General features: G+C 44.2%; 2 protein-coding genes across 15 annotated transcripts in view; one reads left to right on the forward strand and one right to left on the reverse strand.

The window, feature by feature from the left end:
* ILDR2 (immunoglobulin like domain containing receptor 2) overlaps positions 1-15,293 on the reverse strand; it is a 75,407-nt gene extending 60,114 nt beyond the window's left edge. For all 12 annotated transcript variants that reach the window (XR_011248184.1, XR_011248181.1, XR_011248183.1 and 9 more), the window contains exon 1: positions 14,723-15,293. Coding sequence is in view for 6 of the 12 variants with exons in the window: in XM_069547879.1 (XP_069403980.1) it covers positions 14,723-14,768 (46 nt within the window). In the remaining 6 variants the exon portion in view is untranslated. The remainder of the gene's footprint in view (positions 1-14,722) is intronic.
* Positions 15,161-27,117, forward strand: part of MAEL (maelstrom spermatogenic transposon silencer) — a 74,347-nt gene continuing 62,390 nt past the window's right edge. The window contains exons 1-3 of one of the 3 annotated variants that reach the window (XM_069547920.1): positions 15,179-15,515; positions 17,397-17,529; positions 18,075-18,117. In XM_069547920.1, coding sequence (XP_069404021.1) covers positions 18,103-18,117 — 15 coding nt within the window. In that variant the 5' untranslated portion in view covers positions 15,179-15,515; positions 17,397-17,529; positions 18,075-18,102. Of the gene's footprint in view, positions 15,516-17,396; positions 17,530-18,074; positions 18,118-27,117 lie in introns of all 3 variants that reach the window. The other 2 variants (XM_069547928.1, XM_069547938.1) reach the window with 2 other exon arrangements.

Here is a 27,117-nt window from a genome sequence, read left to right on the forward strand (position 1 = left end):
GGAAAAACCATAGCTTTGACTAGATGGACCTTTGTTGGCAAAGTAATGTCTCTACTTTTTAATATGCTGTCTCGGTTGGTCATAACTTTTCTTCTAAGGAGCAAGCATCTTTTAATTTCATGGCTTCAGTCACCATCTGCAGTAATTTTGGAGTCCAGAAAAATAAAGTCTGTCACTGCTTCCACTGATTCCCCATCTATTTCCCATGAATTGATGGGACCAGATGCCATGATCCTAGTTTTCTGAATGTTGTGTTTTAAGCCAACTTTTTCACTCTCCTCTTTCACTTTCATCAAGAGGCTCTTTAGTTCCTCTTCACCTTCTGCCATAAGGATGGTGCCATTTGCATATCTGGGGTTACTGATATTTCTCCCTACAATCTTGATTCCAGTTTGTGCTTCTTCCAGCCCAACATTTCTCATGATGTACTCTGCATATAAATTAAATAAGCAGGGTGACAATATACAGCCTTGACGTACTCCTTTCCCTATTTGGAACCAGTCTGTTGTTCCATGTCCAGTTCTAATTGTGGCTTCCTGACCTGCATCCAGATTTCTCAAGAGGCAGGTCAGGTGGTCTGGTATTCCCATTTCTTGAAGAATTTTCCACAGTTTGTTGCGATCCACACAGTCAAAGACTTTGGCATAGTCAATAAAGCTGAAGTAGATGATGTTTTTCTGGAACTCTCTTGCTTTTTTGATGATCCAATGACGTCGGCAATTTGATCTCTGGTTCCTCTGCCTTTTCTAAATCCAGCTTGGTGGATTTGGTTGACTCTGTATCCTCATTATACAGCAAGGCCATGAAATAGAGCTGAAGCTCACAAAATGTGGAATGAATCAAAGAATGAATGAAGAAATGAATAAGTGAATCCAAAGGGCCTTTCTCAGCAGGTGGTCCTCAGTGTAGAGAATGGATTCTGATCAATAACTAGAAAAGCTGCCTAAAAGTAGAGTGAGGAGTGACAGCTCAGCGCATCAGGCCCCATCTCAGCTAATCACCAGGGGCGCCTAGTTACCAGGCCAGGGAGGATCAGCTGCAAGTATAGACAGTGCCTCCTTACATATGGCAAAGTAAGTTCCTGCCCCAATTCTCATGTTAAAAAAAAAAAAAAAAAGGAGTCTATACATGAGGAACTGTCTTCTTGCAAGGATAACAAAAGCAGTATCTTCAGCAATGCTGTTCTTATTTTAGCACTTTCTTTTTTTTCAAAGCAAGTCCCTTTTCCCCACTAGTTGTAAGCTATTCCTGCCAGCATTTTTGAGATGCAGATCTATAAGCACAGCCGCATTTTAGAGAAGTAAAGATTGCTTCTAAAGATAACGGAAAATTATTATCACCACAGACCGGCATCTTTAGAAATTGTATATCAAGCTCATCCATCCTCTAACTCTTGAAGCCCTCAGACTTGCCCATTCACCAGCATATCTTGGCTTTCAGAGCCCTGAGTTTTTTCTTCATTCAATATGACAATACATGTCTTCTTTTTCCTGCCTTTAAGTTAGATCTTTAAGAAATTCATCTTTTTTGTCTTCACATTTTTAACATACTGTCCCAATTTCCAATGACACTGTTTTAGGATCAATTGATAGGCGGGTTCTCTAAGCGTAAGAGATGAATAATGAGTGCTAAAGCATCTCCACTAGGTTTGGTCCACAGTGTGTCCACCCCTTAGTACTGTCAGCCTGGAAAACAAAGCATTTTGGGAAAGTCTGACCTACAGGCTCAATTTTTAAAGACAAAACACAACTTGAACCTTTTAACCACCAGAAGTAGAAACTATTCATCTTTTGATATAGATGGGTTATAAAATAAAAAAGGCTTTACCAAGAATCATAGACATTCCCTTAGTGTTTGCCTATTTTCTAAGCCTCATTCTCCAGTTTGTTTATTGGTCCTGTAGGTTAATCAATTTTCTTTCAATAAATTTCTTTCTATCCAATTGCTTAAATTGAACAGAATCAGTTTCTCTTGTTTGCTACCACAGTACCTAATGGCTTGATCCATTTTAGGGTTAGGGTGACCAGATGTACTATTTTAAGATTTCTTTTAAAAAATATTTTAAAAATATGACAACATTCTTTCATGTTTTCTCCCCAAGGGCCCTAAAAAGCATCAGTATCTCCCCATTTCTATTGGGCTAAAGTAAACACTGGTGTTACCCTTGCTCAGGTGGGCGTTGCTCATGGCCTACTTATTATTTGCTGCCTATAACTCTGGCCCTTGTGCACACAGAGCTTGCCATTCATTAAGTGTATGTCCTGTGTGTCCCACTGAGCCATGCTTTCCCATTCTCTGCCACCACTGTGCAAATGAAAGCCAGAAGCACATCTCCTTTCTATTTGATTTGCTCATCTTCCCGAGATCTGAAGCAGGCTCATGGGTAATGTCTAGCTGGCTCGCATGCTGTTCCAGTGTGACTAAAGCAGTACTAAAAGAGGTCAGTCTACCCTGCACGGCCCAGAAACTGTGGAAGCGGTCCTGATTCAATCAGGTGGGTCAGACTCCTTGGATGGACCAGCCATTTGGGCAGAGAAAGCTCCTGTAAGAAAGCTCTTCTCCACTTTCATCAACTTGTTACCTGTACTTTCAGTTTAGATCTCTTACCCAAGCTCCAGACCCAAATATATAACTTCTTCTTCCATCTGGATGTTACACAAGCACCCCAAACTCATCATTCTATAGATGGAGATGCTAACTGTCCACTTCTTTTAGAAACAGAACCTTCCAGGTTTTAATCTGGCCAGCCAAGACAGCCACATATTATATTTCCTAGCCTCCCTTGTAGCTAATTATGGTCACAGGACTAGATTCAGGACATAGTGAGGAGGGGTGATGTATGCGATTTCCACATCACCTCCCTAAAAACAAACTACTTGGTCCTCTGTTTTCCTTGCTTCTACTGGCTGAAAAATACCTATCACTGCAACAGTCTTGGGAACCACATATGGGAACAGTAGACTCAGTCCCACTAGTTCTCTTCTGTTATAGGAGAGAGAACAAAACTATTTTATATGCGTTTTAAACTATTATTAGGGTCTCTTTGTTATAGCATCTTAGGCTTACTCTAATATAATGCGAAAAACTGAACGCTTATCTCCCACCCTTACATGTTCCTCCTCCTATATTAGTTCATGTCCATAAATGGCATCCCAGAAATCCCAAGACAGGAACCTGGAGACATCTTTGATACTCTTGTCTTTCAACTCCCACTTGCAACCAAGCCAGGATCACTTCCTCCATCTCTTGTCGTTGCCCACTCCTCTCATTGTCACGGCACACCGGAGCTCAGAATCTCATCATGTCTCCCTTCTCCTTCTGCAAGGGTCTTCTGGCTGGTTTTTGCTGCATGTCTGTCTTTATCTAATCTACCCTCCACATTGAGGTTCAAATAATATTTCTAAAATGCACATCTGGTCATAGCACTCCTTTGCTCTCACGCTTTCAAATACTCCCTGTAGGCATTCAGAAGTACAAGGACTCATTTTAGACGGGGGCACCCTCTTCCACTGGGCTTTCCTGGTAGCTCAGCTGGTAAAGAATCCACCTGCAATGCAGGAGACCCCGGTTCAATTTCTGGGTCATGAAGATCCCCTGGAGAAGGGACAGGCTACCCACTCACTTAAAAAAAGTTAAATATTTGTACTTTTGTCCTCTTTTGATTCCTGGCTTTTGCACATGCTGTCTCCTCTGTAAATTTCCCTTCCCTCAATCCCACTCTTCCTCTAGTAATGCCAACTTATCTTTCCTGACTTCCTCAGCTATCACTTCTTATATAAAAGTTTCTTCTTGCTCTTACTGCAGTCATAGTACCCTAGAGAATCACATCATCTTGTCTAAGAATTTTCTATTTAGTCATCTGTCTTGGCCATTATTAATAAAAACAAGCTCTCTTTGCAATTTTTTAAGGAATCTCCACACTGTTCTCCATAGTGGCTGTACTAGTTTGCATTCCCACCAACAGTGTAGGAGGGTTCCCTTTTCTCCACACCCTCTCCAGCATTTATTGCTTGCAGATTTTTGGATCGCAGCCATTCTGACTGGTGTGAAGTGGTACCTCATTGTGGTTTTGATTTGCATTTCTCTAATAATGAGTGATGTTGAGCATCTTTTCATGTGTTTGTTAGCCATCCGTATGTCTTCTTTGGAGAAATGTCTATTTAGTTCTTTGGCCCATTTTTTGATTGGGTCATTTATTTTTCTGGAATTGAGCTGCAGAAGTTGCTTGTATATTTTTGAGATTAGTTGTTTGTCAGTTGCTTCATTTGCTATTATTTTCTCCCATTCAGAAGGCTGTCTTTTCACCTTGCTTATATTTTCCTTTGTTGTGCAGAAGCTTTTAATTTTAATTAGATCCCATTTGTTTATTTTTGCTTTTATTTCCAGAATTCTGGGAGGTGGATCATAGAGGATCCTGCTGTGATTTATGTCTGAGAGTGTTTTGCCTATGTTATGACCCAGCAATGCCACTGCTGGGCATACACACCGAGGAAACCAGAATTGAAAGAGACACATGTACCCCAATGTTCATCGCAGCACTGTTTATAATAGCCAGGACATGGAAACAACCTAGATGTCCATCAGCAGATGAATGGATAAGAAAGCTGTGGTACATATACACAATGGAGTATTACTCAGCCGTAAAAAAGAATCCATTTGAATCAGTTCTGATGAGATGGATGAAACTGGAGCCGATTATACAGAGTGAAGTAAGCCAGAAAGAAAAACACCAATACAGTATACTAACACATATATACGGAATTTAGGAAGATGGCAATGACGACCCTGTATGCAAGACAGGGAAAGAGACACAGATGTGTATAACGGACCTTTGGACTCAGAGGGAGAGGGAGAGGGTGGGATGATTTGGGAGAATGACATTCTAACATGTATACTATCATGTAAGAATTGAATCGCCAGTCTATGTCTGACGCAGGATGCAGCATGCTTGGGGCTGGTGTATGGGGATGACCCAGAGAGATGTTACGGGGAGGGAGGTGGGAGGGGGGTTCATGTTTGGGAACGCATGTAAGAATTAAAGATATTAAAATTTTAAAAATAAAAAACTAAAAAAAAAAAAAACAAGCTCTCTCCTGAAGGCTTTTAAAAACTGCTACCTAGTAGGTACTCAGCACATTCAGTTGAATGATTTAACCTAGTTAATAGATTGTATTATTTGTTCCCAGCTGGTTTTCTCTCTTCACTCTTGCATTGTTCCCTGTAGGCAGAGTACACTTACCCCTCCATAGACTATGGCTTGGCCAGGTGACACGTTTGGCTAATGAAATGTGAGTACATGTGCCATAAGACTTGTCCAAGCAGAAGCTTAAAAGGCATTTGTGTCATTTGGCTCTGTGCCCTCTACCTACCAGCCTTGAGTCCTCCACCAGGAGAACAGCAAGCCCACAATGTGGCTGCTCCTTCATCCTGGGTCTTGGAATAAGAAGACATCTGGAAATGAGCCAAGTCCACCAATTCTAGCCAATTCACAGTTGACCTGCAGCTGACTACAGCTCTCATATAATATGAACAACTAAATGTTTGGTGTTGTGAGCTATTGAGATTATGAGGTTGATTATTGCTACATCAAAATGCTGACTAATATTCCTATTTTGGGCCCATAAAAAGTATTGAGAGCATACTATGTGCCAAATGCTGCCTTAGGAATTGTATATCATTTCATTTTAATGATCACAACAACCTTACAAGGTAAGTTAGCTTTCCCATTTTAAAGCTAAAGAAAACAAGGTAAACTATTAATTTAGTATTTAAATCCAAGTCAGTTTGAGCCTTATCCCTCTCTCCCAACTGCCTCCTGATGAGCCCAGGGCAAGGGAGGAGTGACGATGCGGGATTCCAGCTGAATGTGAAGGTTCTACTCCTAATTTAGAGCAGTGCTTCCTGCAGGGCTCCAGCCGCTGGAGGAGAACAGGGACGCAGCATGTTCTTCTGAGTTCTTCCTTGTTTCTTGGCCCATAAAGAACTCTAGTCATCCAAGATACCGTCTTTCATTTCCAGCAAGCCAGAAGCTATCTTAAAGACCAAGATTTTAAAGCTACATACGCTAGCTCTGGTGCGGCTGCTGGATGCACAGCACCGGCCGCCACTCCCAGATGGGCTCTGACATGCCAGCAGCCTCTGCTGTCTCAGGGCCACATCTGACGCGCTCCTGTGCCTCACTGCAGCACTCCTCACTCGCTCCTTTCCTGTAGATCTTAGGATTAAATTAGAAATACTAAATTCTCTTCTTTACCACTTTTCCCTGTAAGATCCCCGAGTTCTGTAAACTCTGAGCCTCATTACCCAATGCCCTGTGACAGATAACCCACGCTGTGCTGTTGTTAGTCTCTAAGTCGCGTCTGACTCTTTGTGACCCCATGGACTGTAGCCCACCAGGCTCCTCTGTCCGTGGAATTTCCCAGGCAAGAATACTGGAGTGGGTTGCCATTTCCTCCTCCAGGGGATCTTCCCAACCCAGGGATCAGATGTGTGATCTCCTGCTTGGCAGGTGGATTCTTTATCACTGAGCCATCAGGGAAACCCAGACACCTGGATTTGTTCCCTTAAGTCAGGAGTTCTAGTTTCTCCCACCTTAACTAGAAACTGTTTCCCTTGGATTCAGGCATTTGAAAAACCGTCATATGTAAGTCAGTGACATTATTTCTTATTTTTAATCAATAAGTTACAATGGACTTAGACAAGTCATTTACTTCCTCTGAGCCTTGTTCTTCTTATGTATAGATAGATAATAACCAGCCTTACTTAGAAGGATCAAAAGAGATTTTTAAAAGTCATAAAACACATTTAAAAATTATTGTGTGCATGCTCAGTCATGTCTGACTCTTTGCAACCCCATGGACTGTAGCCTGCCAGGCTCCTCTGTCCATGGAATTTTCCAGGAAAGAAAACTGGAGTGGGTTGCCATTTCCTACTCCAGTGGATCTTCCCAAGCCAGGGACTGAACCAGTGTCTCTTGCATCTTCTGCACTGGCAGGCAGATTCTTTACCACTCACAAAACTAGAAAAGCATTATAGTATCTAAATAAGCAAGAGCAACAATTAGATTATACCTTTCTTTATAATTCCTAACTGGGGGAAAGTCAGTGTAAGAGCTAAAATAATTGGAAGGAGTAAAGAGGTAAATCTTTTCATACTGTTCATGGGGTTCTCAAGACAAGAATACTGGAGTGGGTTGCCATTTCCAATCAGAAAGATTGAGGGCAGGAGGAGAAGGGGACGACAGAGGATGAGATGGTTGGATGGCATCATCGACCCGATGGACACGGGTTTGGGTGGACTCTGGGAGTTGGTGATGGACAGGGAGGCCTGGCGTGCTGTGGGTCATGGGGTTGCAAAGAGTTGGACATGACTGAGCGACTAAACTGAACTGAGCTGAAAGAGGTAAGTGTCTCCTGGAACAAAAAGTTGAGACCAGAAAGGACATTTGAGGGCCATGTTGGCTACAGCAGGCTTCATCCCACCTGGCCCAAAGCACTTGACTCACTTCAACAGTTCCCAATATGACAACATTTAATTGTTTAAAGTTGACCCTATCCTGTCCACCAGGCACTGGGTGCTAATGTGTCCACCAGGCACTGAAAATGCTAACATGTGCTCTCCTTTCCCAGCTGCTGTTTTTCATTCCAATCATTGGTGGTCAGAGAAAGGCTGAAGATAACTGGGGCTCCCTCTGTGGCTCCTCACTGAGGACCTTTTGTTTGTTTGTTCATTCAGTTCCTAAGTTGAGTTTGATTCCCTGTAACCCAATGAACTGCAGCACACCAGGCTTCCCTGTCCTTCACGGTCCCCCAGAGTTTGCTCAAATTCATTTCCATTGAGTCAGTGATGCTTTCTAATCATTGCATCCTCTGCTGCCCCCTTCTCTTTTTGCCTTAAATCTCTCCCAGCATCAGGGTCTTTTCCAGTGAGTTGGCTCTTTGCCTCAGGAGGCCAATATACTGGAACTTCAGTTTCAGTCCTTCCAATGAATATTCAGGGTTGATCTCCTTTAGGATGGACTGGTTTGATCTCCGTGCTGTCCATGGGACTCTCAAGAGTCTTCTCCAGCACTACAGTTCGAAAGCATCAATTCTTTGGCACTCAGCCTTCTTTATGGTCCTACTCTTACATCCACACATGATCACTGGAAAAACACAGCCTTGACTAGACGGACCTTTGTTAGCAAAGTGATGTCTCTGCTTTTTAATATGCTGTCTAGGTTGGTCATAGTTTTCCTTCCAAGGAGCATGCGTCTTTTAATTTCATGGCTACAATTACCATTAGTAGTGATTTTGGAGCTCAAAAAAAAAAAAAAATCTGTCACTGCTTCTACTTTTTCCCCTTCTATTTGCCATGAAGTGTTGGGACTGGATTCCATGTTCTTAGCTTTTTGAATGTTGAGTTTTAAGTCAGCTTTTTTACTCTCCTCTATCACCTTCAACAAGAGGCTCTTAAGTTTCTCTTTACTTTCTGTCATTAGAGGGGTATCATCTGCATATCTGAGGTCGTTGATATTTCTTTCGGCAATCATTCCAGGTTCCTATGCAATACTGTTATTTACAGCATCAGATTTCACTTTTTCTTCCAGGCAAATCCAAAACTGAGCGTCATTTCTGCTTTGGCTGAGCCACTTCATTCTTTTTGGAGCTATTCGTAATTGCCCTCTGCTCTTACCCAGTAGTATACTGGATACCTTCTGACCTGGGGGGCTCATCGTCTGGTATCATATCTTTTTGCCTTTTTATACTGTTCATGGGATTCTCACAGCAAGAGTACTGGAGTGATTTGCCACTCCCTCTTCCAGTGGACCACATTTTGTCACAACTCTCCACTATGACCTGTGTGTCTTGGGTGGCCCTGCATGGCATAGCTCATAGTTTCATTGAGTTATGCAAGTCGCTTTGCCGTGACAAGGCTGTGATCCATGAAGGGACACTAAGGGCTCTGTAAGTCTGATTTCCAACTCATCAAAATTAAAGGGAAAAAAGTTCCGTACCAAAGGACCTTAGAGCTGAAAGACATGACCTCATTCAAAAGATTATAATACCAAGACAACATTGTAAAGCAATTATCCTCCAATTAAAGATAAAATAATAAAAAGAAATGGATTTTTAAAAGATTATAATATATGCAATCCCATGTTCACTGCTACTTTATTTACAACAGCCAACAGTCAAGATATGGAAATAAGCTAAGTGTCTGTCATTTAATAAATAGATAAAAAGATGCCATATTATGTATTTATACATGTGTGTGTGTATAATTGACATTTATATCCATGCACACACAATGGAATATTATTCAGCCATAAAGTAGAATGAAGTCTTACCATTTGTGACAACATGGATGGACCTTGAGATCATTATGTTAAGTGAAATAAATCAGAAAGACAGATACTGTATGATCTCACTTGTATGTGTAATCTCTAAAAACAAAAACAAAAAACCAAGCTCACAGATATAGAGAACAGATTGGTGGTTGCCAGAGGTGGGGGCTGGCTGAAGGGGGTCAAAGGGTACAAACTTCCAGTTTATAAATAAGTCCTGAGTATATAATGCACTGATTTCATTTTCTTGGGCTCCAAAATCACTGCAGATGGTGACTACAGTCACGAAATTAAAAGACAATTGCTCCTTGGAAGAAAAGCTATGACAAACCTAGACAGCATACTCAAAAAGCAGAGACATCACGTTGCTGACAAAGTCCATATAAAAAAAGCTATAGTTTCTCCAGTAGTCATGTACAGATGTGAGAGTAGGACTATAAGGAAGGCTGAGCACCAAATATAGATGCTTTTGAACTGTGGTGCTGGAGAAGACTCTTGAGAGTTCCTTGGAGGGCAAGGAGAACAAACCAGTCAATCCGAGAGGAAATCAACCCTGAATATTCACTGGAAGGACTGATGTTGAAGCCGAAGCTTCAATACTTTGGCCACCTGATGCAAAGAGCGAATTCACTGGAAAAGACCCTGATGCTGAGGGCAAGAGGAGAAGGGGACAACAGATAAGGTGAAATATCAACCAATAAGGTGGTTGGCCATCACCGAATCAATGGACAGGAATTTGAGCAAACTCCGGGAGATAGTGAAGGACAGGGAAGCCCGGTGTGCTAAAGTCCACAACAATATAATGCACAGGCTGGTGACTAAAGTTAATAATACTATGTTGCATATTTGAAAGTTGCTAACAGAATAAATGCTGAAAGCTATCACGAGAAAAAAAAATTAAAACTATATATGATGATGGATGTTAACTAGACTTATTGTAATGATCATTTCATAACATATATAAATAAGGAAACTTGTATACTTGAAACTAATGTTATATGTCAATTATATCTCAATGAAACAATAAAATTATGTGCCAAAAGGAAAAAAAAAAACAGATTATAAGACCCAGATCCCATGGATATACAGTTAATCTGTGGAGAAAGAATTGGAATCCAGTCCTCAAATCCTAGGTTAGAGTTCTTTCCGCTAACCAAGTCCTGGTACTAACACTGCTGCTGCTGCTGCTGCTGCTGCTAAGTCGCTTCAGTCGTGTCCGACTCTGTGTGACCCCATAGACGGCAGCCCACCAGGCTCCCCTGTCCCTGGGATTCTCCAGGCAAGAACACTGGAGTGGGTTGCCATTTCCTTCTCCAATGCATGAAAGTGAAAAGTGAAAGTGAAGTCGCTCAGTCGTGTCCAACTCCTAGCAGACCCCAGGGACTGCAGCCTAACAGGCTCCCCTGTCCATGGGATTCTCCAGGCAAGAGCACTGGAGTGGGGTGCCAGCACCTTCTCTGGGTACTAACACTGGAAGCACTAGGTACTTTCACTAAGACTCTAATATAGTACTAGCATAGTATTACACTAGGACTACTAGAACGGATACCCACGTCTGTATAAGCCAGACACTCAGCAGAATTATGAGTCTAAAATCTAAGGAGTGAATACGAGACCGAAACAAGCTCCCTTTCCTAGTCTGGAGAGACATATCCAGGCTTATGGTAGGAAGTGGAGAGAGTTGTAATAAAGTGCTGAACGATGCTCCAGTACAAAAGAGGTCTCTTCTATGGGGAAAAATGGACAGAGGAGGGAAGGGAATTCAAAGAATGGAAAAAGGAGATAATGGAAGTTGAGGTGAAAGTTCAGTTCAGTTGCTCAGTCGTGTCCAACCCTGTGACCACATGGACCGCAGCACGCCAGAGGCTGAGGTGTCAGGAATCTTTAAAAGAAACTCCTGCTTCTCTAGGACTAATAACACTTCAATTCTCCGTACGCAAGCCCACTCACATGGTCACCAGGCATCTACCTGAATGCAAGTAAACCAGGTGACAACCCTTGCTGGATACTCCGCTTGCTGCTGTATGTAGCCTGGGTTAGTAGCCACCTTACGGCACCCACAACACTTAGTGCGTAGCTCCACGGTCGCCTTTGTAAGCGGTACTCCGTAACTGTTCACAGTTCCTTCACTGAGGTCACCACCACCAGACTGTAAGTTGCTGGGGTGCAGGGCTGTCTTATTAACCACAGCACAGTGCCTGGATGTGACAGTAAGTCAGCAGCTGACTGTGCATGAACAAACATGCTAACTCAGCCATCACCTCTTCCAGGAGTCTGTTTCCGAGTTGCTCGACTCCCACCCCAGGTTTGAGGTGGGTATGCCCCATCCATGCCCTTACAGCACCCGTGTGGCTCTCGTGGCTCTTATTGTAGGACTTTTTACCTCCATATCAAAATTATCTGAAAACTCATTTGAGTCACTCACTAGACTGGCCACTCTTCGAGGGCAAAGACTATGTCTTTTCTCTCTGTATTCTCAGCACCTATCAAAATACTTAGAAACCACAGGTATTTGGTACATGCTTGGAGAATGGATGAATAAATGAATAAATACCACCAAAAAGGTACCAAAAGAAATGCTAATAGAATAAGCACTCTTTAGCACAGAGAGACCCAAAAGAGTCTCTAGGAAAATGCTCTGCCTGCTCCTAGAGTATGTTCCCAGAGTGTCACCACAGTTCTGGCGTTTCTGACAGCCTCTGCTGCCAGAAAGGTTGAAACACCATCCATATTCAGGAACAAAGACACAGTGAACCCTCCTCAAGTCTTATTGCTAGATGGCACCTGTTGCTAAAATAGCAGCTGGCAAGCATTTTATTTTGTGCAAAACAACAAGAACAATAACAACAACAAAACAGTCTATTGCAGGAAGCTCCCTCACACTGACAATGGGAAATCAGGAGGCTAAATACACAGCAGAAAGAAATACAGAATTTTTGCACTGAAAGATGAGGAAGAAGCTGCTAGAGCCTGAGGGAAAAAAAACCTGAAGTGTTGATTAGAAATTGCTCAGCCTGCATTAAAACAGAGAAACTGGCGGGGAGGGGAGGGGAGCGGGGGGGGGGGGGCGCGGGGAGGGTGGATGGGAGGAGAGTAGAAGAAAAGGAGAGAAACGGGAGGAGAGAAAAAGGGAGGGAGAGGGAGAATGAATGTGTTTTTTTCCCCTCTGGCTCTCTGACTCATTTTTAATCTGTCCTTTCCTTTTTCCCTCCCTTTCCACCACCCCCTCAAGAGAAAATTCATTGATTGGGCTGGACTAAAATGTCTTACCTTTCCTTTCCTGGTTGCTCTGTGAAGGAAGAGTCTGAATCCATCTCATCCTTGACTGCTCCTCTCTCCTCCCCCGCCCTCCCCAGCCGCCATTGTTAGCTCCTGCACTTTGCTGAGACTGAAAGGCTTGTCCACCATGGGAAGAAAGGGAAGCGGAAGCTAGGACCAGGGGATGCCAGTGTGTGATCAGTGGGATCTCTGGAGCCACCTGACTTGCAGAGCCTGGAAGTTCTGGCCCTCTGACAGCTGGGATGGCCCTGATAACCTGTTGCCTGTTCCCAAGCAGGAGCAATCTTTCCAGGTGCCGATGGGAGAAGGACAGGCCCGGGGTTCGAGAGAACTGGGTTCTGGCACCTGCTCCAACACAAACTTATTGTATGAATATTGCTTTTCTGGGTTTCCGTTTGTATAAATTGAGAGGACTGAACTAGGTTGTTCCTTCCAGGGACCATTGCATTAAAAGCTGGCAGCCATCTAGCATGGGCTATACCTTCCCCTTCTGCCCATGCCCTGCAAATCCTCAGAGAGCTTTTCTAGGGGACACCCCAGGGTGTCTAGAAGAGCATCTCTGAATCAAGGGCTCCTCCGCAGATGCCTAGCGGACTTTAGGGAGGTGATAGAGGTTCAAGGCCAAAGTTCCCCTCAAATATGATAACTGAGAAGCAGAGGCAAATTAAGGACATTCAGAATCAGTAAGGGTAGAAGTGGAAGGCACTGGGAGGCCAGAGGAGTGGGGAGGCATGGATCAGCCAAACCCTGAAATTAGAGATGATTCAGATATGAATAATGTGGGAGGGATGAACTCAGAGCAGCCAAGAGAAGTGGCTAACTCTGCTAAAGGCTCCCCCCAATCCTAAACCTAGCAGGAGGCAAGAGCCAGTGTTAGGAACACTTCATTAGGAATAGGAAAAAAACTGAGGCAATCTATAACCTTATTCTGAAACTAAGGGAAATAGTGGTTTTGTCTTTCTTCTTAACTGTATTATTGACCCTCTTTCAATCACTTCCCTTAGATTTTTAATCTTGTTCCTCTTTTCCTACTGACTTGATTTTTCCCAGGCTTCAGTGCCCCCAGAGGGGACACAACTTGATTTTTGGTGCTATTCTACATTTTCTCTCTTGCCCTTCACTGCCCTCTCTTGTCCTCACTTTTCTGCTCCCTTGTTCTTCTCCTCCATCACCTGGTTTCTAACCCCTCCATCCCCACCCCAGGCAGGGCTGCTCCATGAATCTCTCAGGGCTGCCCACCCTGCCTGGCCACCTGTCTCTCAACCTCGCAGATCATCCTGTGGGAACACATGTTTGGAACTACAGCTTTTCCAGATCCCAGGAGGGTGAGAAGAAAGTTCACCGAAAGGTAGGGGGAAATATGGAGGTCCAAGCTAGAGGAAGTGACTCTAATGCTAAAGAGAAACGCTACCTTCTGAATACCTCTGCAAATTATCTTTATTAGGAGGGGTTCCCACTTTTTTATCAGGGGAAGAAGGCTCTTCTCCTCTATGGAACCACTCCCCAAATGCTACCAAATGAGTGAGCGCAAGGCCCTCAACTCCACAACCAATCAAGCCTCCATCCCAGTCTCCTTCCTCATTCCAGCGCCCCTGCACCCCCGGGAGCCACAGAAGAATGCCCCTGGGGCTCTGGGCTTCTCCAGGGAAGGAATCAAGGAGACACTCGTGTACCTCCAACCTCTAGAAAACTAGTTCTCTTAATTAATCAGTCTCCCCTGAGCTTTCATTTTTTTCCCAACCAGGTTTTTCCCAGGACTCACATAATACAAACTCCGGATAAGACTGAGGAAGAACCGTGGTATGGAAAGGGAAATGCACATTGGCAAGAACAATCTCATATCTCGAATGAGTCAAAACACCTGCATCTCCATCCGGCTCACTTAATTATCGGGCTTCTCTTGGCCTCCCCCATCATTCTAATACATATATATATACACACACACACACACACACACACACACACACACACAGCCCCCTCCCCCACTTACCACCAGCCTGCTAAGCAGCTTTAAACACAGTCTGGGGTAACTGGGGATGGGGTGGGGAGGAGGATGAGAACAGTACCAGTACCGGAATACGTGTCAAGTTATCCGTCTCGGTTGAAAATGTCTCTTACCTGTTAGCCAGAGGAGAGCAACCCAAGCCATCACGACCCTGTCCATTTCCCCCAACTTCCCATCCAGATTAAGGAGTGAAGGAAGTAGGAAGCGGCAGAGATGGAGGATCTATGTAACCAAGCGGCGGAGGCGGCAGCGGAACCGCGGCGCCGGGCGCGAGCGGGGCCCCGGCGTCCCTGGATGCAGCCGCTCGCCGGCCCGGCAGCGCAGGCGGGGCCCCGGGCTGACAGCGCCGCAGGCTGCACGCGCGTTGCCGCGGGCTCCAGGAGTCGGCCCCGCGCTCGGCGGCGCCTTCCCAGCCTTCTGGCGCACCCGCACGCGCAGGCAGCGCAGCCCGCCGAGCGCCTTCCCGCCGCAGCGCACGCCGCGCGGGGGAGCTCAGCCGCCGGCCCCCCGCCCCGCCGCCCGCCGCCCCGGGCCTGCCAAAGTTTCTCCGTCACGTGCACGCCCCTGCGGGCGGGAGGTCAGGGCCGAGAGACAAAGTACAAGCCGGAGAGGGGTGCGGGGGAGGCGGCTGGGCGGGCTGCGCCGAGCTGGGAGCGATCAGCGCCGGCAGCTCCCAGCGAAGCCAGCGTTCGGGACCAGAGCCAGAAGCGGGGTTGTGGACTCGAGGAGGGAGTCTGGGTACGCACGTGGCTAGGGCCATTCTAACTGGGAGAGAGGGACCTGCGGCGACTTGGCATAACTTGTTGGCAAGGCTGTGGGTTTCCGCTGAACCCCCTTGCCCCCCCCCCCATCCCGATCGCTTATTGACAGTGCCAAAAACCAAGGGGCTCCGCAGAATTGGAAAAGGTACGCGAGAATCCGCTTCCAAACTTTCTTCTTTTAAAACGTTATGAGGTTAAAACATTATAAGGGCATGCAACTCTTTAACAGAAAATATGTAAATATAGAATAAAGTGAACAATTATACGGCTCACATTTGTCCAGCATTTAATCATTTCTCAGCCTTTTGTTTAAAAGAAGGCGCACGTGTGACTCAGATGGTAAAGAATCGGCGTGCCATAGAGGAGACCCGGTTCGATCCCTGGGTAGGGAAGATACCCTGGAGTAAGAAATGGGTGCCCACACCCATTCTTGCCTGGAGAATTCCATGGACAGGGGAGCCTGGCGGGCTATAGTCCATGGGGTCGCAGAGTCGCTCATGACTGAGGGAATTTCACTTAACGTTTGCGGGGACTATTTAAATTAATTACTTCAGTTTTTAAAAAGGATTTGTCTGTGTTTGTAGGAAAGGATCCTAAATGTATGTTTGGAGACAACCAAGAAATATATACATTAATAAACATGTATCAAGCATCTACTGGGTGCTAACAGCCAAAGCTACAAAGATGAGGAAGGCAGATTTTCTGCCATTAAGGGGCCTCACCTTGGGTCCAAGAGAGGGAGGAAAATCAGACCATTAAACAAAAAACACATACTGGTGGTAAAAGAGAGCAAATATGATGGTGGAGGTATGGAGAAAGTGCCCCTGCAACACGAAGGAAGGAGCAGTTTAGTGTGGCTGGGGAGTGGGGGGAGTGAGCAACACCAGTAAAAATGAATTAAGGTCTCAATTGATATTTACAGGATGGGCAGGATTTGTTATGTTGAGGGATTGGTGGTGGAAAGGGGACACAGCAGGGGAATACTGGGCAGAGGAAAGAGGAGATGAGGCTGCTGCTGCTGCTGCTGCTGCTGCTAAGTCGCTTTAGTCGTGTCCAACTCTGTGCGACCCCGTAGATGGCAGCCCACAAGGCTCCCCCGTCCCTGGGATTCTCCAGGCAAGAACACTGGAGTGGGTTGCCATTTCCTTCTCCAATGCATGAAAGTAAAAAGTGAAAACGAAGTCGCTCAGTCATGTCCAACCCTCAACAACCCTATAAACTGCAGCCTTCCAGGTTCCTCCGTCCAGGGGATTTTCCAGGCAAGAATGCTGGAGTGAGGTGCCATTGCCTTCTCCGGAGATGAGGCAGAAAGGTGTAAAATTGCTCTGAAAACAGAGTGGTTCTAGGCTTAAGGGGGGTTCCTGGAGAGAGACTACAACCTTAGGAATGAATGTACGTATATGTGAAATGAGTGAGATGTGAACATCAGAAATGGTGAGGATTTACTCTGGTTTTTCGTGGCTTTCTGACATCTCCATTGCCTTCTTATTGTCAAGGATGGAACCCTTTCACTCGGAGCTTTTTTTTTTTTTTTTTTTAAAGCAGGCCTCCCAAGCCCAAGCAGACAAGCTGGACTACAGCATGGTGGGTCATCTGAATAAGCTAAGGGCAGGCTGCTTGGAAGCCTATGCTGGAATTGCCGAGGAATTAATGGGAGACTAGGAGGATGTACCGGAGAAGGCGATAGCATCCTAATCCAGTACTCTTGCCTGGAAAATCTCATGGGTGGAGGAGCCTGGTAGGCTGCAGTCCATGGGGCTGCTATGAGTCGGACACGACTGAGCAACTTCACTTTCACTTTTCACTTTCCTGCATTGGAGAAGGAAATGGCAACCCACTCCAGTGTTCTTGCCTGGAGAATCCCAGGGACGGGGGAGCATGGTGGGCTGCCGTCTATGGGGTCGCACAGGGTCGGACATGACTGAGGCGACTTAGCAGCAGCAGGAGCAGCAGGAAAATGTACACCCAGGTGTGATCCTGGTTCAACCCAGAGTAGAATTTATCGTATCTTTTCTTGATCACTCAGAGCTTTTTGAACCAGGAGCACGTGAGACAAGAAGCAGAATCAGCGGATAATCGGTTTTGCCGCTGAGGGGACAGCAACCTCCAGTGTTCACAGATCAAAGGTGGCAGATATCAGGCAATCAGACTACTCTGAGGTGAGATCTTGGCTGTGCTTTTTGTTGTAAAGCCTCTCTGAGTTCCAATTTATTTTCTGCACCTGGCTCTTCAGGCTTCCCAGCAATTCTATGAGCTACCCAATGTCCCCTTGTACATTCCCTCTTTGCTTGATTTGGCCAGAGATGATTTCTGAAGTTTACAATTAAGAACCCTAACTAAGATGCTGCGTGAGAGAAATCTGAAGAATTGTTTTCTTTCATATACAAAAATTAAGAAAGAAAATAGAAATTAAGGAGATACCTAACAATTATTGGTTTAGATGCTCCAGTGTTCCCGGCTCTTATGAACCCATGGACTATAGCCTGCCAGGCTCCTCTGTCCATGGGATGTGCATTTCCTATTAGGTTCTAGAAATAGTCCTGGATGTTTTACAAGCTTTCTCAATTAATCCAAATAAGGAAACTCAGGCCCACAGAATTTAACTCCTCTAAGATCAGCTAGCTAATAAATGGCAGTGGTTAGATTTGAACTAAGATTTTTTTTAATTAATTTACTTTTTAAATTGAACGACATTGCTTTACAGACTTTTGCTGTTTTCCATCAAAATCAACATGAATCAGCCACAGGTACGCATATGTCCTCTACTTCTTGAACCTCCTTCCCGTCTCCCTCCCCATCCCACCCCTGTAAGTTATTGCAGAGCCCCAGTTTGAGTTCCCTGAGTCATACAGCAAATTGCCATTGGCTATGAATTTTACATATGGTAATGTGAGTTGCCATGTTACTCTCTCACCCTCTCCTGCACCACATCCTTAGTCCATAAGTCTGTTCTCTATGTCTGCTTCTCCAAGGCTGCCTTGTAAATAAATTCATTGGTACCATCTTTCTAGATTCTATATACATGCATAACTATACAACATTTATCTTCCTCTTTCTGACTTCAGTTCAGTTTAGTTCAGTTGCTCAGTCATGTCCGACTCTTTGCGCCCCATGACCTGCAGCACGCCAGGCCTCCCTGTCCATTACCAACTCCCGGGGTCCACCCAAAATCATATCCATTGAGTCGGTGATGCCATCCAACCATCTCATCCTCTGTCGTCCCCTATTCCTCCTGCCCTCAATCTTTCCCAGCATCAGGGTCTTTTCAAATGAGTCAGCTCTTCACATGACGTAGTATTGGAGTTTCAGCTTCAACATCAGTCCTTCCAATGAACACCAGGACTGATCTCCTTTAGGATGGACTGGTTGGATCTCCTTGCAGTCCAAGGGACTCTCAAGAGTCTTCTCCAACACCAAGTTCAAAAGCATCAATTCTTCAGCACTCAGCTTTCTTTATAGTCCAACTCTCACATCCATACATGAACACCAGAAAAACCATAGCCTTGACTAGACGGACCTTTGTTGACAAAGTAATGTCTCTGCTTTTTAATATGCTGTCTAGGTTGGTCATAACTTTCCCTCCAAGGAGCAAGTATCTTTTAATTTCATGGCTGCAATAATCATCTGCAGTGATTTTGGAGCCCCCCAAAATAAAGTCAGCCACTGTTTCCACTGTTTCCCCATCTATTTGCCATGAAGTGATGGGACCAGATGCCATGATCTTCGTTTTCTGAATGTTGAGCTTTAAGCCAACTTTTTCACTCTCCTCTTTCACTTTCATCAATAGGCTCTTTACTTCTTCATTTTCTGCCATAAGGGTGTTGTCATCTGCATATCTGAGGTGATTGATATTTCTCCTGGGAATCTTGATTCCAACTTGTGCTTCCTCCAGCCCAGCGTTTCTCATGATGTACTCTGCATTTAAGTTAAATAAACAGGGTGACAATATACAACCTTGACGTACTCCTTTTCCTCTTTGGAACCAGTCTGGTGTTCCATGTCCAATTCTAACTGTGGTTTCCTGATCTGCATACAGATTTGTCAAGAGGCAGGTCAGGTGGTCTGGTATTCCCATCTCTCTCAGAATTTTCACAGTTTATTGTGATCCACACAGTCAAAGGATTTGGCATAGTCAATAAAGCAGAAATAGATGTTTTTCTGGAACTCTCTTGCTTTTTCCATGATCCAGCGGATGTTGGCAATTTGTTCTCTGGTTCCTCTGCCTTTTCTAAAACCAGCTTGAACATCTGGAAGTTCAGGGATTACATACTGCTGAAGCCTGGCTCGGAGAATTTTGAGCATTAACTTTCCTAGCGTGTGAGATGAGTGCAATTGTGTGGTAGTTTGAGCATTCTTTGACATTTCCTTTCTTTGGGATTGGAATGAAAACTGTCCTTTGGTGACTGCTGAGTTTTCCAAATTTGTGGAAATATTGAGTGCAGCATTTTCACAGCATCATCTTTCAGGATTTGAAATAGCTCCACTGGAATTCCATCACCTCCACTAGCTTTGTTCATAGTGATGCTTCCTAAGGCCCACTTGACTTCACATTCCAGGATGTCTGGCTCTAGGTGAGTGTGAGTGATCACACCATTGTGATTATCTGGGTCGTGAAGATCTTTTTTGTACAGTTCTTCTGTGTATTCTTGCCATCTCTTCTTAATATCTTCTGCTTAATATCTTTCTGACTTATGTCCCTCTATATAATAGGCTCTAGATTCATCCACCTCATTAGATCTGACTTAGAAGTGTTCCTTTTTATGGCTGAGTAATAATCCATCGTATATATGTACCACAGCTTCTTTATCCTTTCATCTGTCAATGGACATTTAGGTTGTTTCCATGTAGATTTGAACTAAGATCTATTACCTCCAAAGCATATGCCCTTTGCATTATGACAGGGACATCTAGACCAGAGGGTTGATATAACAAGGTATGTTTATTGCCTACAACTTCTTTATACACATGTACTGAGTATGTGTCTGGGTGCTGGTGGGCACATGCACACAAAGCATGAAAGAGAGTCTGAATAATGCTTAGTATCTAAGCATGCATAGCAAGGATATTTTATGCAAAACATGAAAGACGATGCTGTGAAAGTGCTGCACTCAATATGTCAGCAAATTTGGAAAACTCAGCAGTGGCCGCAGGACTGGAAAAGATCAGTTTTCATTCCAATCCCAAAGAAAGGAAATGCCAAAGAATGCTCAAACTACCGCACAATTGCACTCATCTCACATGCTAGGAAAGTAATGCTCATAATTCTTCAAGCCAGGCTTCAGTAATACGTGATCCGTGAACTTCCAGATGTTCAGGCTGGTTTTAGAAAAGGCAGAGGAACCAGAGATCAAATTGCCAACATCCGCTGGATCATGGAAAAAGCAAGAGAGTTCCAGAAAAACATCTATTTCTGCTTTATTGACTATGCCAAATCCTTTGACTGTGTGGATCACAATAAACTGTGAAAATTCTGAGAGAGATGGGAATACCAGACCACCTGACCTGCCTCTTGACAAATCTGTATGCAGATCAGGAAACCACAGTTAGAATTGGACATGGAACACCAGACTGGTTCCAAAGAGGAAAAGGAGTACGTCAAGGTTGTATATTGTCACCCTGTTTATTTAACTTAAATGCAGAGTACATCATGAGAAACGCTGGGCTGGAGGAAGCACAAGTTGGAATCAAGATTCCCAGGAGAAATATCAATCACCTCAGATATGCAGATGACAACACCCTTATGGCAGAAAATGAAGAAGAAGTAAAGAGCCTATTGATGAAAGTGAAAGAGGAGAGTGAAAAAGTTGGCTTAAAGCTCAACATTCAGAAAACGAAGATCATGGCATCTGGTCCCATCACTTCATGGCAAATAGATGGGGAAACAGTGGAAACAGTGGCTGACTTTATTTTGGGGGGCTCCAAAATCACTGCAGATGATTATTGCAGCCATGAAATTAAAAGATACTTGCTCCTTGGAGGGAAAGTTATGACCAACCTAGACAGCATATTAAAAAGCAGAGACATTACTTTGTCAACAAAGGTCCGTCTAGTCAAGGCTATGGTTTTTCTGGTGTTCATGTATGGATGTGAGAGTTGGACTATAAAGAAAGCTGAGTGCTGAAGAATTGATGCTTTTGAACTTGGTGTTGGAGAAGACTCTTGAGAGTCCCTTGGACTGCAAGGAGATCCAACCAGTCCATCCTAAAGGAGATCAGTCCTGGTGTTCATTGGAAGGACTGATATTGAAGCTGATACTCCAATACTTTGGCCACCTGATGCAAAGAGCTGACTCATTTGAAAAGACCCTGATGCTGGGAAAGATTGAGGGCAGGAGAAGGGGACAACAGAGGATGAGATGGTTGGATGGTGTCATCGACTCGATGGACATGGGTTTTGGGTGGACCCCGGGAGTTGGTAATGGACAGGGAGGCCTGGCATGCTGCAGGTCTTGGGGTTGCAAAGAGTCGGACACAACTGAGTGACTGAACTGAACTGAACCAGACATAAGAGCTGAGAAATTGGAAATGGGAGATGGACTCGATGAAGGACACCTAGATGTACATGGAAAGTGGAAAGGAAAGCCCACAAAAGTGAACTTTGAATGTGTGCTTAGAGTGTATGCATCAGCAAGGAGTCTGGGCACTTGGAAAAGAGCTTGTGCCAGGGTTTATCATAGAACACAGGGGCTTTGTCCACATTCCTGGGAATTTGTTTCCTGTGTAGCACCCTGCGTGTCTGTCTTCTAAGTAGGGCAGTACAGTTGATCAGCAACTGCCTGAGTGGATGGTGTCTGGGCCATCCCTAAGGAGATGCTACTGCTGTTGTTTAGTCACTAAGTCATGTCTGAGTCTTTGTGACCCCATGGACTGTAGCCTGCCAGGCTCCTCCATCCATGGGATTTCCCAGGTAAGAATGCTAGAGTGGGTTGCCATTTTCTTCTCCAGGAAGGAGCTGCTAAACTGGACTAAGTCATTGGGGAGTGTGTGCCCCTCCCCAGTACACATATTATTACCAAGGTAATTGAGGATTACGAGGAACTTTAGGTACACCTAATGATTCGCAACATGCAACCTGAAGACAGAGGTAAGAGGAGGTTGGGACAATGGCATTATTTTCCTGAATTGGTGTTCATAGCAGGATATGACACTAGAACCCTGATGCTCTTCCTAGTGTGGTTTTTGAGCTTCCAGTATCAGAGTCACATGAAAGTGTTTGCTTAAATGCAGGTTCCCAGGCTCTACTAAAAATTTTGAGATCAGAAACTTTGGGTGGGGCCTGGAAATTTGCATTTTAACCACCTTCCTTGCATACTTCTAAAGCTCAGTAATGTTTAAGAAGCCCTACTTAATCACTTTGTTTTCTGGGGAAGCTGTTGACTTCATGTTTGCCAATGAGCCTCAGATTCAGATCCAGTTGATCTCTAATTATCTATTTATCCTAGTCAGATAGGACAGGACTCCCATAGAGATGCATCTTTCACCATCAAAGGAAGTGTCTGGATCCCCAGTGCTTCAAACTTTCTTCTGCAACCCAGAGACAAAAATGTCAGAACATAGGCCCATGTGGGACCAGATCAGGATTCCTAGGAAGCCACAGCTGGAATTGTGTATGATGGGAAGAGGGTGTGGACTGACCGGTGGCTTCAGCAAAGCTGCACCCTTTAGAACAGAATTAGGACATGGAGAAAAGAGAAGTGAACCACCGCAAGGAGACAAGCTGGTAGCTGGTAGCAACCACATAGTTATAAATATAATGCAGCTGAATCCTCTTTAAAACATGATTTCATTGCAGCCACATAGGCATGTATGTACATGAATTCTGTGGAATGTAGGTCTTTTTAAAGTACACAGATAATATCACATTTCTACTTCTATCCGACCTGGTCTTCCATGAGAAATCTATGAGGTGTGACCTTCAAACAGATACTGTGTTTCTTGAGTTTTGTTTCTCTTCCCTTGCGCTGTCTTTTCAGTTTATCTTTCCCATCCCTCATCTCTTCAAAACCATCTTCAATGAATTATAATTTTTTTTAAAGTCTGAATTAATGTGAGAAACTAAAATAAATAAATAAATATGAACAAACAAATACTGAAGACTCTAAGCACCCTGTACTAGAAACTGAAAACATTTTCAATCTGAAAGCCCTTTCATATTGAAGAATAAATTGTTTCATTAAGAAAATGCTTTAAAGAAAGGAAATGCAAATATAAAGTGCATGGTGCCAAAGAATTCTAAAAAGCTGTACTGCCAAGAACAGTAGAAGATTGGGAGAACATACTGAAAATTTCATGAACTTGAAGGAGATTTAACCCAAGACCTGCTGTCTCAGGCTTCAAATCAAACTGCAGTGGTGTTGGGGGCAGGGGGTGGTACACAATTAGATGACGTCAGCTTGCCTCATCCTGAGGCCAGACCCCACCATCAGAGTTAGCGCTCTATATTTTCCCCATAGAGGCCCATCCAAGGATAGTGTGCAGGAAAAAAGAACAGAACATCACATATATTTAGAGCGCAGTCCCAAATATGGAAAATGCATTCAAAGGAGTCAATGGAAACAACAAAAGAGTAATGATGGCTTTATCAGGGAGCACAGTCATTCCTTTTATATTTTCTTCTTTATATTCTCTATATGTGCTAATAGTTCTACAGTGTAGCAACTGTTGCTTAGACAATAGGTACAGCTGTGCCACAATTTACTCAGTCTCTGGGAATCCCTGGAGGAAGGAGAGAGTCAGCAAGAAGAGACGACAGGGGTTTTGTCAGGCCTATATCTTTAGCCAGATACAAAGCCCCCAGATGTACACCTGCTCTCATTCTGTCTCAATCATGAGCTGTTAATGAAGTTAATTATGAGTGGTTGAGGCCCTGGGAGCCCTTACTGACTGACAGTTCAACCTATACTTTTTCTGAGTAACAGAGCCAAATATGAAGTAAGTCTGCTTCTCTTTTATGAGCCCTATCTTTGGTCTTTGCTTTTGTTTCTGTTTTTGTTTCAGTGTTAGCATCCTTTGGAAATCAGAACAGCATTGACAGACCCCCAAATCAGCAGCAGAGCAGAGTCCAGTAATCAAGCAGCATCCTTTAGCCCGAAGGGCGAATGATGAAGGGAGCCTGTCTTTCGGTATTTTATCAATTCTTTGCATTCTAGGTTTTGGTGATTAAGTTAAAAGATTTCTTCTCAGCCCTAAGCATTCCCCTAGAGGTCTTCTCCCCTGGCACAGGTCTACGATGGACCCTAAGGGCAGGAAGTGAATAAGTATGTCATCCAATGACCTCACCCCCAGAAAACAGGCAGGTAAGGCAGTTGGGAAAATGGAGCCAGAACACTGAACATCATGAAAGGAAGCTGCTCAAGCAGCAGAAGGGTCATTTGTGGGCTCTTGAAAACTAGTGTTAAAAAACAGCAGCCTTGACTTTTGCGTTGGAGTTGTAGCATGAGCCTATCTCATAGACAGTTAATTCTGTGCTCCTATCCCAATCCTGAGTGAGTTCCCTGTACACAAAGATGATCAAGATGTTTTTTGTCTGGTTTCAACCTGTTCCAAGGCCTACTTCCCTTTTCCTCATCGTCTCTTCTCTCTTTCTTAAATTCATTCATTTATTTATTCCATACACATTCATTGAGCACCTACTATATTTTAGACAGTATGCTGCCCAGAAATGCAAGATGAGTAGGTATTCAAAGATGGATGAGTCACAGCCTCTTCTGTCAAAGAGCTTACAGTTGAACTGTAGCTGTATGTGGGTGTGGCTGAGGGGGGCGGTGAGAGTCAGACACATGGCCTTTGAATGTGATAGTGTGGCAGGACCTATGTAGGGACATTTGTAGGTATGGTGAGGGCACAGAGGGAGAGGGGTCAGTTACCTGTGGGAGTGCCAGTCAGAGATGTCATCATGAAAAGGTGACCCCTGAGCTAAGTCCTGAACATGATCTGAGCAGAGTTTCTAAAAGCAGAAGTGGAGCAAGAGGTAGGGCAGATGCACAAGCAATGGGCTGAGGTGAGAGTGGGGCCTGCTGCCAGGAGTGTGAGTCAGCAGTGAGGCTGGAAAGGCAGGCTGAGGTCAGAACAAGGGGAGCCAGGCTACCAGGCCTGGGCTTAACTCTGCAGGCAGTGGACCATCCATAAGGGTATCTAAGCAGAAAAACAAGATCAGATGTTTATTTCACCCAAGTTATTGTGGCCACAGGATGTAGGATGTATTGGTGGAAAGAGAGATAGCAGGCAGAGGACTCTTCAGTGGAGAGCTCATCATAAGAACCCAAGAAGGAACAAGCACCAGAACTCAGCTATAGGGTGGCTGGAGTGGGAAGCAAACTGTACGTGAGAGATGCTACAGGGAGACATAGGAGGTGCAATCACATAACCTGACAAGAGGCTGTATATGTATAGACTGAGCAAGCTGAGAAATCAACCAGACTTAAGGCTGAGTTACTCAGGAATGTGGTGTGAATTCAGGCAACATCTAGAGATGATGGGGAACTTGGAAATTCCCCTTTTTTGCTTTGGCAAAGCCTTGTATAATAAACATCCTTGAGCATCTATAATGAATAGTTTGGAATACTCATGTTAAAGAAGCAGGGATCCCACAGAGGTCAGAGCCATTCATGGGTGTGGCCTGGGGAAGTCCCAATTTCCCATTCTGCAAAATGCAGATCATAGAATCTATTTCATAGAGATGTTATGGAGAGAAGAGATCAGATAACCCTTGTGCAGTGTTTAGCAGGGAGTCTGACACAATAGCTTTCAATGAATGTTAGCTATTATTACTATTATTAGCACAGGTTGGAGGATGCAGTCTATACTGTCAGGGCCTTAATTTAAACTAGCGTCAGGAAAAAAATAGCATAAGATAAACATTCTCTTAAAATGCTGTGTTTTTTAGGATGGTTTCATACTCACTTGGCTGAAAATCATACCTCATACTTAATATTTTTAAAAAGTAGAACCCATGCATGTTTCTAATGGCTTCTCTCCCATTTAGATTGAAATCCAAAATTCTTAGACTGCGTAAGCCCTGTATGATTTGGCCCGAGCTCCCTCTGCAATATCCTCTCTGAGCCCCTCCCCCGCCTTGCTCACTTCACTCCAACTGCAGACTTATTTAGCTGTTCCTCAGACATCCCTGACATGTGCCCACCTTGGAGTCTTTGAACTTGCTATTCCCTTGATTGGGAGTGATCTTTGCCTGATATCTTCATGGTTTGCTTCCTCACTTCTAGAGTTTACTTAAATGTCATTTTCTCAAATAGGGCCCTTTCTGACCACGGCTAAAGTTGTACCCTCCATCAATCCCTATTCCCTTATCCTGCATTATCTTTCTTCATTGGACTTATTGTCCAATAAGGTGTTCAGACAACATATTATATACGTAGTTATTTATTTCTTTATTTCCTGCCTTCCTCATTATGTTACAAGCTTTGTTCTGTTCTACTTATTATTGTGCCTGAAGTAGAGCCTGGCGCTGCATAGACTCTGAACAAATATTTATTAAATGAATGAAGCACTTCCTCTTGGAAACTCTTAGTTTCCCTAGTTTTCTCCCTATATCCTCAGACATTCCTTCTTCCTTACTTTCACTAGGTTTTCTTTTCCTAATGAAAGTTGCTCAGTCATGTCCGACTCTTTGTGACCCCATGAACTACTCAGTCCATGGAATTTCCCAGGCCAGAATACTGCAGTGGGTAGTCTTTCTCTTCTCCAGGGGATCTTCCCAACCCAGAGATCAAACCCAAGTCTCCCACATTG

This window comes from Ovis canadensis, chromosome 1 (genome assembly GCF_042477335.2).
Source record: "Ovis canadensis isolate MfBH-ARS-UI-01 breed Bighorn chromosome 1, ARS-UI_OviCan_v2, whole genome shotgun sequence".
Lineage (NCBI taxonomy): Eukaryota > Metazoa > Chordata > Mammalia > Artiodactyla > Bovidae > Ovis > Ovis canadensis.